The 11522-nt window shown below is 43.3% G+C and overlaps 2 protein-coding genes across 3 annotated transcripts; both read right to left on the bottom strand.

The window, feature by feature from the left end:
* Positions 1 to 2619: 2619 nt before the first annotated feature.
* On the bottom strand, positions 2620 to 5126 carry ponzr2 (plac8 onzin related protein 2). Of its 2 annotated transcripts, none has more exons than XM_027028068.2 (4): positions 5061 to 5126; positions 3640 to 3753; positions 3203 to 3357; positions 2620 to 3003 (listed from the first exon to the last, which is right to left on the bottom strand). In XM_027028068.2, the coding sequence occupies exons 1-4, from the start codon at positions 5092 to 5094 to the stop codon at positions 2878 to 2880; spliced, it is 429 nt and encodes a 142-aa protein (XP_026883869.1). In that variant the 5' UTR covers positions 5095 to 5126; the 3' UTR covers positions 2620 to 2877. The 2 variants fall into 2 exon arrangements, with proteins under 2 accessions (XP_026883869.1, XP_026883870.1); XM_027028069.2 differs by lacking the exon at positions 5061 to 5126 and adding an exon at positions 4062 to 4109.
* Positions 5127 to 6742: 1616 nt separating this feature from the next.
* Positions 6743 to 11460, bottom strand: cldn7b (claudin 7b). Its single transcript, XM_027028067.2, has 4 exons — positions 10906 to 11460; positions 8269 to 8433; positions 8061 to 8145; positions 6743 to 7802 (listed from the first exon to the last, which is right to left on the bottom strand). The coding sequence occupies exons 1-4, from the start codon at positions 11126 to 11128 to the stop codon at positions 7646 to 7648; spliced, it is 630 nt and encodes a 209-aa protein (XP_026883868.1). The 5' UTR covers positions 11129 to 11460; the 3' UTR covers positions 6743 to 7645.
* Positions 11461 to 11522: the final 62 nt, after the last annotated feature.

The following is an 11522-nucleotide window of genomic DNA, read 5'->3' as shown; positions in this document are numbered from 1 at the left end:
TTTGTCATTTGCTGAAAAGAAAGTGCAAATTACTACGTGTAGCATTATTTTAATTATTATTACATAGGAACCTAAAATAAAGTGCTAGTGCTAAGTGAACTTCTTACAAAAAGATATTTGTAAAATATATACATATACTTATAAATGTATTATATATATATATATATATATATATATATATATATATATATATATATATATATATATATATATATATATATATATATATATATATATATATATATAATATATATATAATTTAAGTAGTGAAAGATGGGATATGGTCAGGTAGGTGTTACCCACTGACTCGCAGGCGGTGACACGCTGATGCTCACTGCGCAGGGAGGGGTGCTGTGTGTCCCTCTCCCAGAAATATCTGTAATTTCAACAGTTCTGTAAGTATTTCATAGTTTGGGATCAGCTGATTAAATCTGTCTGTGAAATGCTCCTTAGTTGTTTTCTGCATCTTTGTCTCCACCTCGCTGCTCTCACAGTGACCACACACTCTCTCCTCTCTGGGCAGCCAGGACGTTTCTACAGGCTGTGGTCACTGAGCCGGTATTTGGTCAGGATCCGTCTCTGCTGTGGATCTCTGACACTCAGGAGATACGGGTCCAGTCTGTATTCTCTTTTTATTGCATTTTTAAGCATTCGAATTTGTTTTTTTTTTTTTTTTATTTTACTTTGCCCCCTGATGCCCCCTGATGCCCCCTGCTGCCCCCTGCTGTAGCCCACCAAACCTCCAGCCCAGCCAAGTACTTCTCCATTGCCCTTGATGGACATTGTCATGCAGGAGTTTCAGACACACACACACCATCGGGACCAGACTAAAACTTCTAGAAAACCAGACTAGACATTAATTGCTTATTTTTTTAATTTAATTACTATTTTTTTCTCTTTCACTACTTATTCTGCTCCTTATTGTCTATATTGTTATGACTGTGATGTCTGTTGTCGGCCAGAGGAGGATTGGCCCCCGCCTTTGAGTCTTGGATCCTCACAAGGTTTCTTCCTCATGCTCTAGGGAGTTTTTCCTTGCCACTCTCTTCCTTGGCTTGCTCACTGGGGGCTTGTACTTGGAAATTTGTAAAGCTGCTTTGTGACAACATCTGTTGTAAAAGGTACTATATAAATAAACTTGACATACAAACACAAAAAACAAACAGCTGGACATGCTAACACAAAAACTCATACATACTCACACACAAACACTTTTATACATTTTACTGTAGTACAAAACAAGAAATGTACTTCAGAAATTCTCTTGCAGTTCCCTAAGGCTCAGTGCTTGGCTCTTTCATCTTTTCGCCCAATAGCTTCCTTCTTGGTGAGGTAATATCGTTCCATCCCTTCTCCCTTTCTGCTTGTGATGCAAGGATAACCCAGACATGCGGGTTTCTCCAGCACATCATCAAAATGATCTGAACATTTTTTTTCCAGGACTTTCTTTTTCAGTTGCTTGTTTAGTCTCTTGTTATCTCACTTCTGGCCATTCTCCAGTAGTTCCTTTCACATGATCCAGAATGCAGCTGCACAGTTTGTGTTCACGCTTCACACACATCACTTCACTGCTGTGTTTCCTTCACTGGCTTCTTGTAGCTGCCCAAAGGATTTAAGACCCCAATACTTGACTACTAATACCTAATACTAATATCTAATACTTGAAGTCAAAAATAGACTAGCTTCCACCTCCCTGAAGGCCCTGGTCTCAACCTGCAACATACTGCAAACCCTTCATGTCTCAAGTACAGCTTGACGTGAACCACACCCTTTGAAAACTGAATGTAATCTTTAAGACTCTTCTGTGCACTGTGGTGCCTAGAAGGTGTTGTGAACTTCCCCTGCCAGATTAAAGAGTCATTTCTTCAAAATGCACTTTCACAAGCACTAATCCAGCATTTAGTAATACACAAATCCTTTTATTCTAGTGTTGTATTTGCACTTGCCTGCACCAGCTCCTAATCTGACAGAAGTTTTATCTTAAACTCACACACCGAAACCAAATCCAAGTCTCTTACAGTGGTATCTTTGATTCTAATCCATTGTACTGGCTGGGATACACTCTATGAGTAGATCACAAGTCACTCTGGATAGGAATGTCTGCTAAATGCTGTGAATGTAAATGCAAAATGACAGGGCTTTAGCCTGATGGTATGCTTGCATTCAACTATCTATACTACATTTATACTAGTATAAGTTCCACTAAGACAACAAAGAAGATCTATACATTACTCTGTACAACAGTATCTACTAAATTCTGTAAATGTAACTATGCTTGTAAATGTAATTTTTACTATAGAACTTAAAGTATTCAGTGTAAAACAGGCGAACCAATTTTAGTAGTTTTATTGTATATTTTGCACATAGTAAGTTTCAACAACAAAGAGGCAAAGATGAGTTTGCAAACAAATCAACTGGGAAGGTCTCAGATCTGAGAAAAATTATCTACACCATATTCCAAATCATGTCAGTGTTGGACTGTGCTCAAAGTGCAATAGTAAACACACTAAATCTGTTTACTGTACAATTTGATGCAGTAAAACAGTAAAAACACAATAAACCCATTTACTTCAAAATGAAACCAAAGGAATTCCCTAAAGGAAAACAACAGAACCAGAACATAAACCTCTCAAACAGAAACACAAATAGAACAGTGATCAAAACATTAATTATGCAAATATTGGATAAATATGGGACAATACTAAGTCAAAGTTCATAGAACTCTGAGACAATTACCCGTATCAGAAAGGTTAGCATGGATAAAACGTAGAACAAACACTGACAGACATGGGAAATCAGGATAAATCAAGGGAAACACTTCCATATAAAAAGCTTCAAGATTGGGACTCCATATTTCCTAATGAGCACTTTAGGCAGTTACTGGGTGGGTCGCGTCCCGACAAGGGCGATGGGGATGGCGCGACTGTCCATCTCTCGAGCCATCTGACACCATGCACAGGCAGTACAGAATGTGGCAATCGCACAATCTTTACATATGGTGCCCTGTGAATAAATAAACACACACAAACACAATCTTAGATCCTTTAAACATCCAGTTTCTTTGGAAATCTTATGTACTTTACCACGATTATGAATGAATGAATGAATGAAAGATAGACAGACAGACAGACAGACAGACAGACAGACAGACAGATAGATAGATAGGAGTACTGAAGTCATGTTTAATTCGTGTTCCCTGTACCTTTATGCCATAGCGATGGCGCATTGAGACCCTCATCGCAAGTGTAGCAGGGTGGGCGGGGCCAAAGATGTCCAGAAGGGGGAGGCATAAACACTGGCCATACTTTCGCGTTTTTACGCAGGCGAAGCATGGGCAACACCAAAAAGCGAAACAACCTGAAAACACAGACGTTTCCGAAGATGGTGAGCGACAACACTGGACAGAGACACAAACCCACACCAAATCATGCATTAGGCTACGCGGTTCATTGTTTGCTGTTCAAACTATAACCAAATACAACATTAGGCCCTATTTAAACCAAAACAGTTGTATTTTTATTAGAGAGATAGATTTGATTAGATTAGACAGCTTTCGTGATTTTTTGCCTCTGCTGCTCCCCATAAAGAAAGTACAAGAGCATACACACGCACGCCATCGTCAACACTGGAGTGTCTTACATTGAGGCTTGTTGTCACAGCAGTCGCATATACCCGACGTCCACTCATCAGACTCTCTGGCGTCCAGGACAGGCTGCGGCTGGGCGAACACCATCTTGGTTGTCATGGTTGCAGCTAAAAGGGCACAGTACCATCACTGGCTGTCACCCGAGTCCCAACATCATTTACCAAGCCAACATTTATTTAAGTGGAATTGGTTTATTTGTGCTCTCATCATAAACGGTGGCCCAGGCTGCTGCTTTAGCTGTGAATGTGTAATCAGCCTAACTCTTCGGAAACAGCAGGATCACTGACCGTTCAGGTATTTCAAAACGTGCACGTCTACGAAGCACAAACAGACCTAAAACATACTTAAATTCAACCATTTAGTGCATCTCCAGTGATATAAATAATAAAGATCTATTTTGCTAATCCTGACTCACCTTAGGGATCCGCTGTCTGATAAATATTAAGGCACAGATAGACACCGTGGACAGCCCAGTTCTGCTTTATACTGAGAGAAATATTTCAATAAGAGACTACTTTAACCTGTCCGACTTGATCGCGAGACTACCCGAGTTGGGTAGGGCATGCCATGAAAGAATTCCACGTCACGCTAAAGTGAAAAAACACGAATCCCTCATTCACTGGCCTTTCTATGGTAGCTTTATGACGCATAGCACATGCATGCCGAGATGCGTCCATCCGCATTTCTGATCTTGCACATCAGCTGAACAGAGAGAAAGGAATAAGTTGATTAAGGGCTCATGGTATGAGAATAATAAAGGGTAAATCCGTTTTCCAGTCTTTAATCCAGACATCCAACTGGAGAGATTCGTTAATCGCGTGACGCTATACTTTTTTGAAAATTGGGTCTACCTTTGCAATTATGCAAACATGCAATTATGGATTTCCTTGCAGTATTAACTCAAATGTGAGCATGAAATGAATTGACGGGAGCGGGGCAGTTATTTTGTAATGCCAGTCTTTGAAACGTACTATAATAGAATAATAAGGATTTTTTTTTAAAGACTCATGAATTTGTAATTTGTAATTAGGCAAAAGAGGCTCTGCGTCCAGGAGGCGTGACGCAAGAGGTCGAGTCGGGAAATCCCTTCGATGTCACAGCGCCAGACGAGATGTGCTTTAGAGCCAGCAGCTCCCGGTGCAGAGCAGCGGCTATTGGGCTACAAACATTTAAGGTTAGCCGCGAGAAAACGGTAAGAATCTAGCCGTCTGTGGCCATCAACATCACTTTAAAGCAGTGGCGTTAAAGAGGTTTTACATGTGCGTTTTCAAGTGAGGACAGTTGTTGTTTTTTTCCTGTTTGGCTAAAGAAACACACGCCTCCTTATTCCGTAAACTCGGCGTCGTGTGAGCGGTCTCAGACGGGGATGATTTTTTCTTAAAGCAGTTTGTCTTCTGCACTTTTCGTTTGTTACCTTCTTGCGGTGCCACCATGACGGGCGAATGCATTTACGTAGCCCTTCCATTACGTTAGCCTGTAGCCTTATTCGCTTCATCATGCTGCATTCATTATAGCGTCTCGAATGAGTCTTGTTTATTTTTGTCAACCATATAAGACCTCCATCAGTCCTGGATGCTGTACTGCTGTGGAAGTAAGGAGAAGGAGGAGAAGGAGCACGCGAGCGCAGAGGCGGCTTTCCAGAAGACAGAAGAGCCTCAAACTGTGACTGTGAAAAAGCAAGCGGACCCTTCACTCGCCGGGATGCACGAAAAATCCGACATGCCCGAGCTCCTTCCCCCGTCCAGTGCGTTTCGATCCAGCCCCCGTGTCCACCCTGAAATGCAGCATTCGCGGGGAGAGATCCCAGAGTCCCCGCAGCGGAGTGTAGGCCAAAGGGCTCCAATGCTGGGGCAGATTGGACGGTCCAAAAGAGGTGAGTACCTAGCGAGGCCACGCTTAACGAAACGATCACTCAATGCTTTTTTTCCCCCCCAGTGGATCTCAAATTGGTGGGCATGGGCAACTTTACCAATTTAGACTTACAATACAATAGCTTACAATAAACTGTGCTTTTTCAGTCGTGATTGAGGACGAGGACTTGGACGACGCACTGGACAAAAACGGACAGCTCCACGCGCCGTCTTGAACACTAAGATACGGCCAGACTGGGCCAAAGATTCCCAATCTGCGCACTCCTGGAAGGAAACTGCCTGTACACGATGGGAGTTTTTGTTTTAAAAAAAAAAAACAAGCACACAGCACCTAACCCTAGACGCATGCGCGTTACCTGTAGTTTATTCGCAGTTTTCCGCGCATGTCAGCACCGTCGTAGGTGAGCTTTGGTGTGGCAGGTTGTGAACTTGCTTCGAGTAGTGGACATGGAACTTTGCACATATGTAAGCAAAAAAAAATACAATTGACCAAAGTTACAGACCAATTACTGTCATCAGCGCGATGTCTCCTCTTGAGCTGTTATCATGGCTAAAACGCGTGACATATCTATTTACAGGTTTGAAGAGCTTTGACTATTATTTCGGGCTTAATACATAGACTACGGTTTACGTGAAGGTTTTTTTTCACTTTATTTTTACCAATATTAACTTGTCCTTTTAAAGAAAAAACGAATCGGCTGTGGCTTCTCTTGACAGATTGGTCTTTTCACCAAAGGTTTGCATTTTCAGAGTTAATGCCTTATTCCCTTTGGTTAAAAAAAACAGGGGCGTTAATGTCAAAGGTCATGCACGTGGCATATGCCGGTTTTGTGGTTGTTCGTTGTGTGTATTGTTCCACTTGATATTTTTGCGTGAGTATGACTGCATACTTGGTAATGTGGATACAAATATTAATTTAAACCAGCAATCGTATTTGCATGTTGTATGTCCAATTAGACTTTAAGCAAACACCATCGAAATAAAATGGACAAAAGCACAATCCCATTCAAATAAAATCTAAAGTTAAGTCCGAATGTTGACTTTATATGCTTTCAGTCATGAAATGTGTGTACTCTGGCCACGAGGTGGCGCTCGAGTCCAAGGCATGGCGCTGTCCGCATGTGCTGCTATTCCCTCTATCGACATCTTAGTTCAAGTCCTTTAGTCATTTTCCAACTGAGCTTTCCTTCATTGTAAAAAATAAGACGACTCAAGTTCGCTCCACTTCATCTGTTTATTTACATTAAAATTCATTGAATAAAATAATTTTAAAAAGATATGAAAAAGCCCGATTGGATACAGCAAGAAGTGAGTAATATGTACATATGACCTAACATGTTTACAATAAAAATGAGTCATTGCTCAGACCCAAGAAGGCAAGGCATTAAATAGCAAATAAGCATGACAAAAACAGATCTTTGTTCTAGAGGGTGGTGAAACTAGCTACAACCGTATACCTTTCTGCTTCTTCATTCCTAGGGCTTAAGGGAGGGGTCACAAAGTTGGATGCAAATTGTTCCACACTGCACAGGCATGAAAAAGCCCTCGGTATTCTCACTTTCCTATAAATGGAGTTGCGTTTTAACTGCCCCTCGCTGGGAGTCTTCACATTTGGTATAGGTGCCAGCCTCCTGAGAGGACCCTCTGGCTTAAGGAGATGCAGAACGTTACTGCAGGACTGTGAAAGAGGCACCGACGAACAGTAACTGGGAAGAAGGGAGAAGGCAGATGCACAGTTCTCCATGACCAGCTCTCTCCTCCTTCCACACCCTTCTGAGGTTAAACCAGTAAACGTTCCGTGACTCCCACAACGATGTCTCCTCCTACTATATGCCAATTACAGAGGGCTTATGGTAAATTAAACTCTAATAAAAAGGCACTTAAAGTAACAGTTTTTATTTTAAAAAAAATTTAAAAAAAAAATAGAGGGGAAGGGGGCAGGGATTGGCCAAGGCAGGCCACCTCTGAGTAGAAGATGCCCTGGTACACTAATAGAACCTTGCCTTTACCTCATGGATTGCTGTAAAACCAAACAACACAACACTAGTCTCAGATCAGCTGTACAGGAAAAACGTCTACCAGCACCCTGAAACATGCGACCACCTTAAAACCAGCCACCAAGGGGCACTCAAACGTACTCCTTGGTGCTGCTAGGGGGGCGCATCTTGGTTGGGTATTGGGGGTTGGACTTGGTCCGGGAGCAGGAGGCTGCCAGCAGGCCGCCACCTATAACATCCAGGAAGGCACCGGCCCACGCCACAAAAATGGCCGCCCCGAATTCATACCTACAGAGAAAGAAACCGGTACATAATTAGGGCAAAAAAAAAACCAAACAAAAACAACCCCCCCCCCCCCCACACACACACACACACACACACACCCACACACTATTTGCTGCCTTAAATGGACTTGTGCTTTGGACAGGTCAATTGTGACCAAATGAGGAAGACACCAAGCAATTACCAGTAACCGGACCGCCGCACAAGTGCCAACAGGTGCGTAAAGGGAGAGGCAGCAGAGCTGCTATGTTTTGCGCTACGTACTTTGTGTTGACTGGAGTGAGAGGGCTGTAGAAGTCTCTGATGACCTGCTGGGAGATCCAGGAACAGGCGATGATGGCACAGAGCGCTGCAGAGGCCAAAGAGAGGAGCGTCTTAGCCTAGCACACTGCACTGAAGAAGGCAGGGGGCCGCACGAGCCCTCCTAAAAATCCTACACAATGCAGACATGGTCAGGAGACTTCAAACTTACCACCCACGAGGATGATGATCCCTCCAGTTATGGAAATGCGGGACCTCTTCGTTTTGTCAGCCGAGCCACAGTTTGTGCACTTCATGCCCATGGTGGCCACACCGAGTCCCGCGAACGACAAGAGCAGGCTCACGACCATCAGGGCCCGTGTGGCCTGGAGAGCACCTACGCACAAAAGAGGGAGAACGCTTAGTAAAGTTGCACTTTGACCCTTCGGACCCACAGGGCTGTGACCCTATAGCTTAATATGGAAGGAAAGAAGATACTTCGTACAAGAAATCTTATTATTCCTATCAAAGGAATAAAACCAGGTCACAATACTGGGCACAGACGTGGCAGGAAGTGCACCCTAAACCAGTACAGGATCCAATACGCAACCGGTCTTGGAACTCAAGGTCATTGCAAACTTCAAGAGAAGCTACTCCGTGTCCGTCTCTTGCGGGAAACTTCTAAAAAGGCTGCTACTTTTTTATTCTTTATGACCGCTCATGTAAAACACACAAAAAAAACCGCACATTTTGAAAGCCCCAGCGTAGATTTGTCCAAAGTTAGAGTTGACAAAACATGATCATGTGACATGGTCTTCAGGGCACACGAATCTACAAGGACTTCCAAGCTCTCAAACTGCATGACTAAGGACCATTGTCCTGCACACACTCATGGGGTCAAGACCCATCCCCCCTTCCACCTGCAGTCAGGTACAACACAAACTGGTTTCATCCGGAAACTTCCTTTGAGAGACAGAAAGTGTGTGTTAGTACAGAACAAGTCTAACCAGTCATGGGGAAACAAGAGTCAGGTTTCTTTTACAGAACCTCCCACGACCTGCGTGTTAGAAAAAGCCAAGCCCCTGGCTTCCTGTGATCTGACCACACATTTGGTACAGAGTAAGCCCATTCTAAAGAGACTGTCCAAACGGAAACTGAGCAAACATGCAGCTTGTAATGGCGGTCACCTGCCATTCAAAGACGTTTGAGTTATTGGCTACATAGATCAAAAAAACCAAAGCCCAAATACTTCAGCAATATAACCACGGCAATATCTTATGAGGCAAGTGTAATTAGGGAACTTATCAAAGCTGGCATGCATTTGTATTTGTAGATGTCATAAAAGTAGTGTACATGAGATAAGGCTTTATCAAATGCTCTAATAAAGGAAAACAAACAAACAGTCTTGGAGCTGCCGAAATGCCAGCCATTAACAGCCGGTATAGCCAACATAAAGACGCTCGGCACTTTCGCAGTCTGACCAAAGTGGAAGAGCCAGAACAAACGGATTCACCAGCGGTTAGAACAACGTGGTTGCTGGGTAACGGCTAACTGCAACAACATGAGAAGGTTTATTACTATTCCGGCACTACTAGTATCGATCAGTTCCTCTTTTTAAAACTTAAGCGAGATGGGGTTTTTTTTGTTTTTTTTTCAATGAAGATGGCCAAAGATATTGGTCATCATTCTTCTTAGCGCGTAAAATAAACTGGTTTATGGTGTGCTTGAGATTTGCGTCGATTACAAACAAAGCAAATGACGGCTGTCCTCTCTCCCCTCCTTACCGATACTGGGACATTGAGACTTTTCTACGTGGAGGAGGGGAAGAACGTGCCTTAAACAGACAGCCCGTGTAATCATTACTCAAAGCGCGTAACCCAGGCGTGTCAGCGCCCTATATTAGACATTTTCGTTCGTGATATTTCAAGAGCAAAAGCGTTCAGTTGTGCCAAATCTCATTCCAATGTGACCAACATACTGGCAAAGCGAATATTCTGCTCTTATAACGAGTTCGGCAGCCTACTCTGAACGTTTCCTTGCACCCCTTCGTGCAAAAGTTCCGTTTGAACCCCGAGGCAGCAATCATTTATTAAACACCACTCCCTCTTCTGAACTGTTTTTTTAAAAAGGAAATTATAAATAGTATAAACTGCCTATGCAAATGGGCGCAGCAAAAGAAAAAAAAAAAACCCTGCTTTTAAAGGCTCAGCGAATCTTGCTCTCCAGTGCCCAAGTCACCGCTGAAAACCCAGCAGACAGGTGCGTGCTCAAAGAACCACTCCCAAAATGCGCGGCCTTATTTGGGAGACTTCCATTCCCCGAAAAACAATTTTTTTCCTATATGCCTCTATGAGGCTGAAACCCGGAACGCACAATCGTACAACACTGCAATATTGTCCTAATATTTGGACGCGTATAACGATGTGCTACATATTAGGTGTTTGGCCCACCTGTGCCAAGACCAACCCTCCTACGATGCACAAAACGAGGCTAGGAGGTAGATATTAAACCACTGTCTACAATGAAAAACAAGTTTCAATGTTTAGTCGCCCAAAAAGTAATGGGCGCAGTATGCACTCGAGAAAACCACATTGCTAGAGGGGTGCGAAGAGGAAATATTGCTCACGGAAAGCAACATAATGCCTGCGCCATTCTCGAGCGCTCACCCTTTTTTTTGCTTGCAACTGTGTATCACCAACCAACAGTTTTAACAAGATGAGCACTGCTTTCCGTAGAAGCGCCGGATTGTGTCGTCTACCTTTCGAACATGTTCAAATGTAACCAAGGTGAAAACCAAACCTACAACGCGTTTAATTAATAGGTCCAGTAGGTTTTTGTAACTACATTTGCGCTGGTGTACGGTACTCACTGTTGAGCTGAAGCATAGAGTCGTAGACTTTGCATTGCATCTGTCCCGTGCTCTGGTAGGCGCACGACATCCACAGGCCTTGGTACATCGCCACCGCCGTAATGATATTGTCCCCCACGTAAGCGGACATCTGCCACTGGGGCATTATTGTGCCAGCCAAGAGACCAACCACGCCAAGCAGCGAAAGGACAAATCCCAAAAGTTGCAAACTTTTATTCGCCATGATATTAAACCGATGCGCAAACGAGGAAAATTAATTTGACCTCAAACGCACGGGACCACCTATATACCAAGTTGTAGATGTAAAGATCTTCAGAAACGTATCGTATATAAAACGTGGCTGTAGCCCAAGTCGCGGGTTTCTAAAGAGACGTACTAAAAATCAACTCAAGTAATCGCCCGCAAAATAACAGGCTATGTGAAGGCCTAAAAAAAAGAAACACGTCGTATGAAAGCGTCCTGTGAATTCCTCTTTCCAGCTGGCGATGGAGTTTGTAGGCACCTGTTCGCTGAAGCCACACCTCGAATGTGAGATGAACGGAGTAACAGGTTGGAGTGTTTAAGGGGAGCACGAGATACTGGAGGCGGAGATGTATTCGGTTTCGCCTTTGTCGCCT

This window comes from Electrophorus electricus, chromosome 17 (genome assembly GCF_013358815.1).
Source record: "Electrophorus electricus isolate fEleEle1 chromosome 17, fEleEle1.pri, whole genome shotgun sequence".
Classification (NCBI taxonomy): domain Eukaryota; kingdom Metazoa; phylum Chordata; class Actinopteri; order Gymnotiformes; family Gymnotidae; genus Electrophorus; species Electrophorus electricus.
Note: the sequence above shows the minus strand (reverse complement) of the source record. Positions and strands in the feature narration are given on the sequence as shown.

Bases quoted from the DNA above. Each gene is read 5' to 3' on its own strand.
- ponzr2 (XM_027028068.2), bottom strand. From the start codon at position 5,094: ATGCATTCGCCCGTCATGGTGGCACCGCAAGAAG. The intron at 3,358-3,639 runs GTAAGACACTCC...CTGTGTTTTCAG, and splicing joins CTGTGACAACAAGCCTCAAT to GTTGTTTCGCTTTTTGGTGT. The intron at 3,004-3,202 runs GTACAGGGAACA...ATTTATTCACAG, and splicing joins GCCATCGCTATGGCATAAAG to GGCACCATATGTAAAGATTG.
- cldn7b (XM_027028067.2), bottom strand. From the start codon at position 11,128: ATGGCGAATAAAAGTTTGCAACTTTTGGGATTTGTCCTTTCGCTGCTT. The intron at 8,146-8,268 runs GTAAGTTTGAAG...TGGCCTCTGCAG, and splicing joins GATCATCATCCTCGTGGGTG to CGCTCTGTGCCATCATCGCC. The intron at 7,803-8,060 runs GTACGTAGCGCA...CTTTCTCTGTAG, and splicing joins CTCACTCCAGTCAACACAAA to GTATGAATTCGGGGCGGCCA.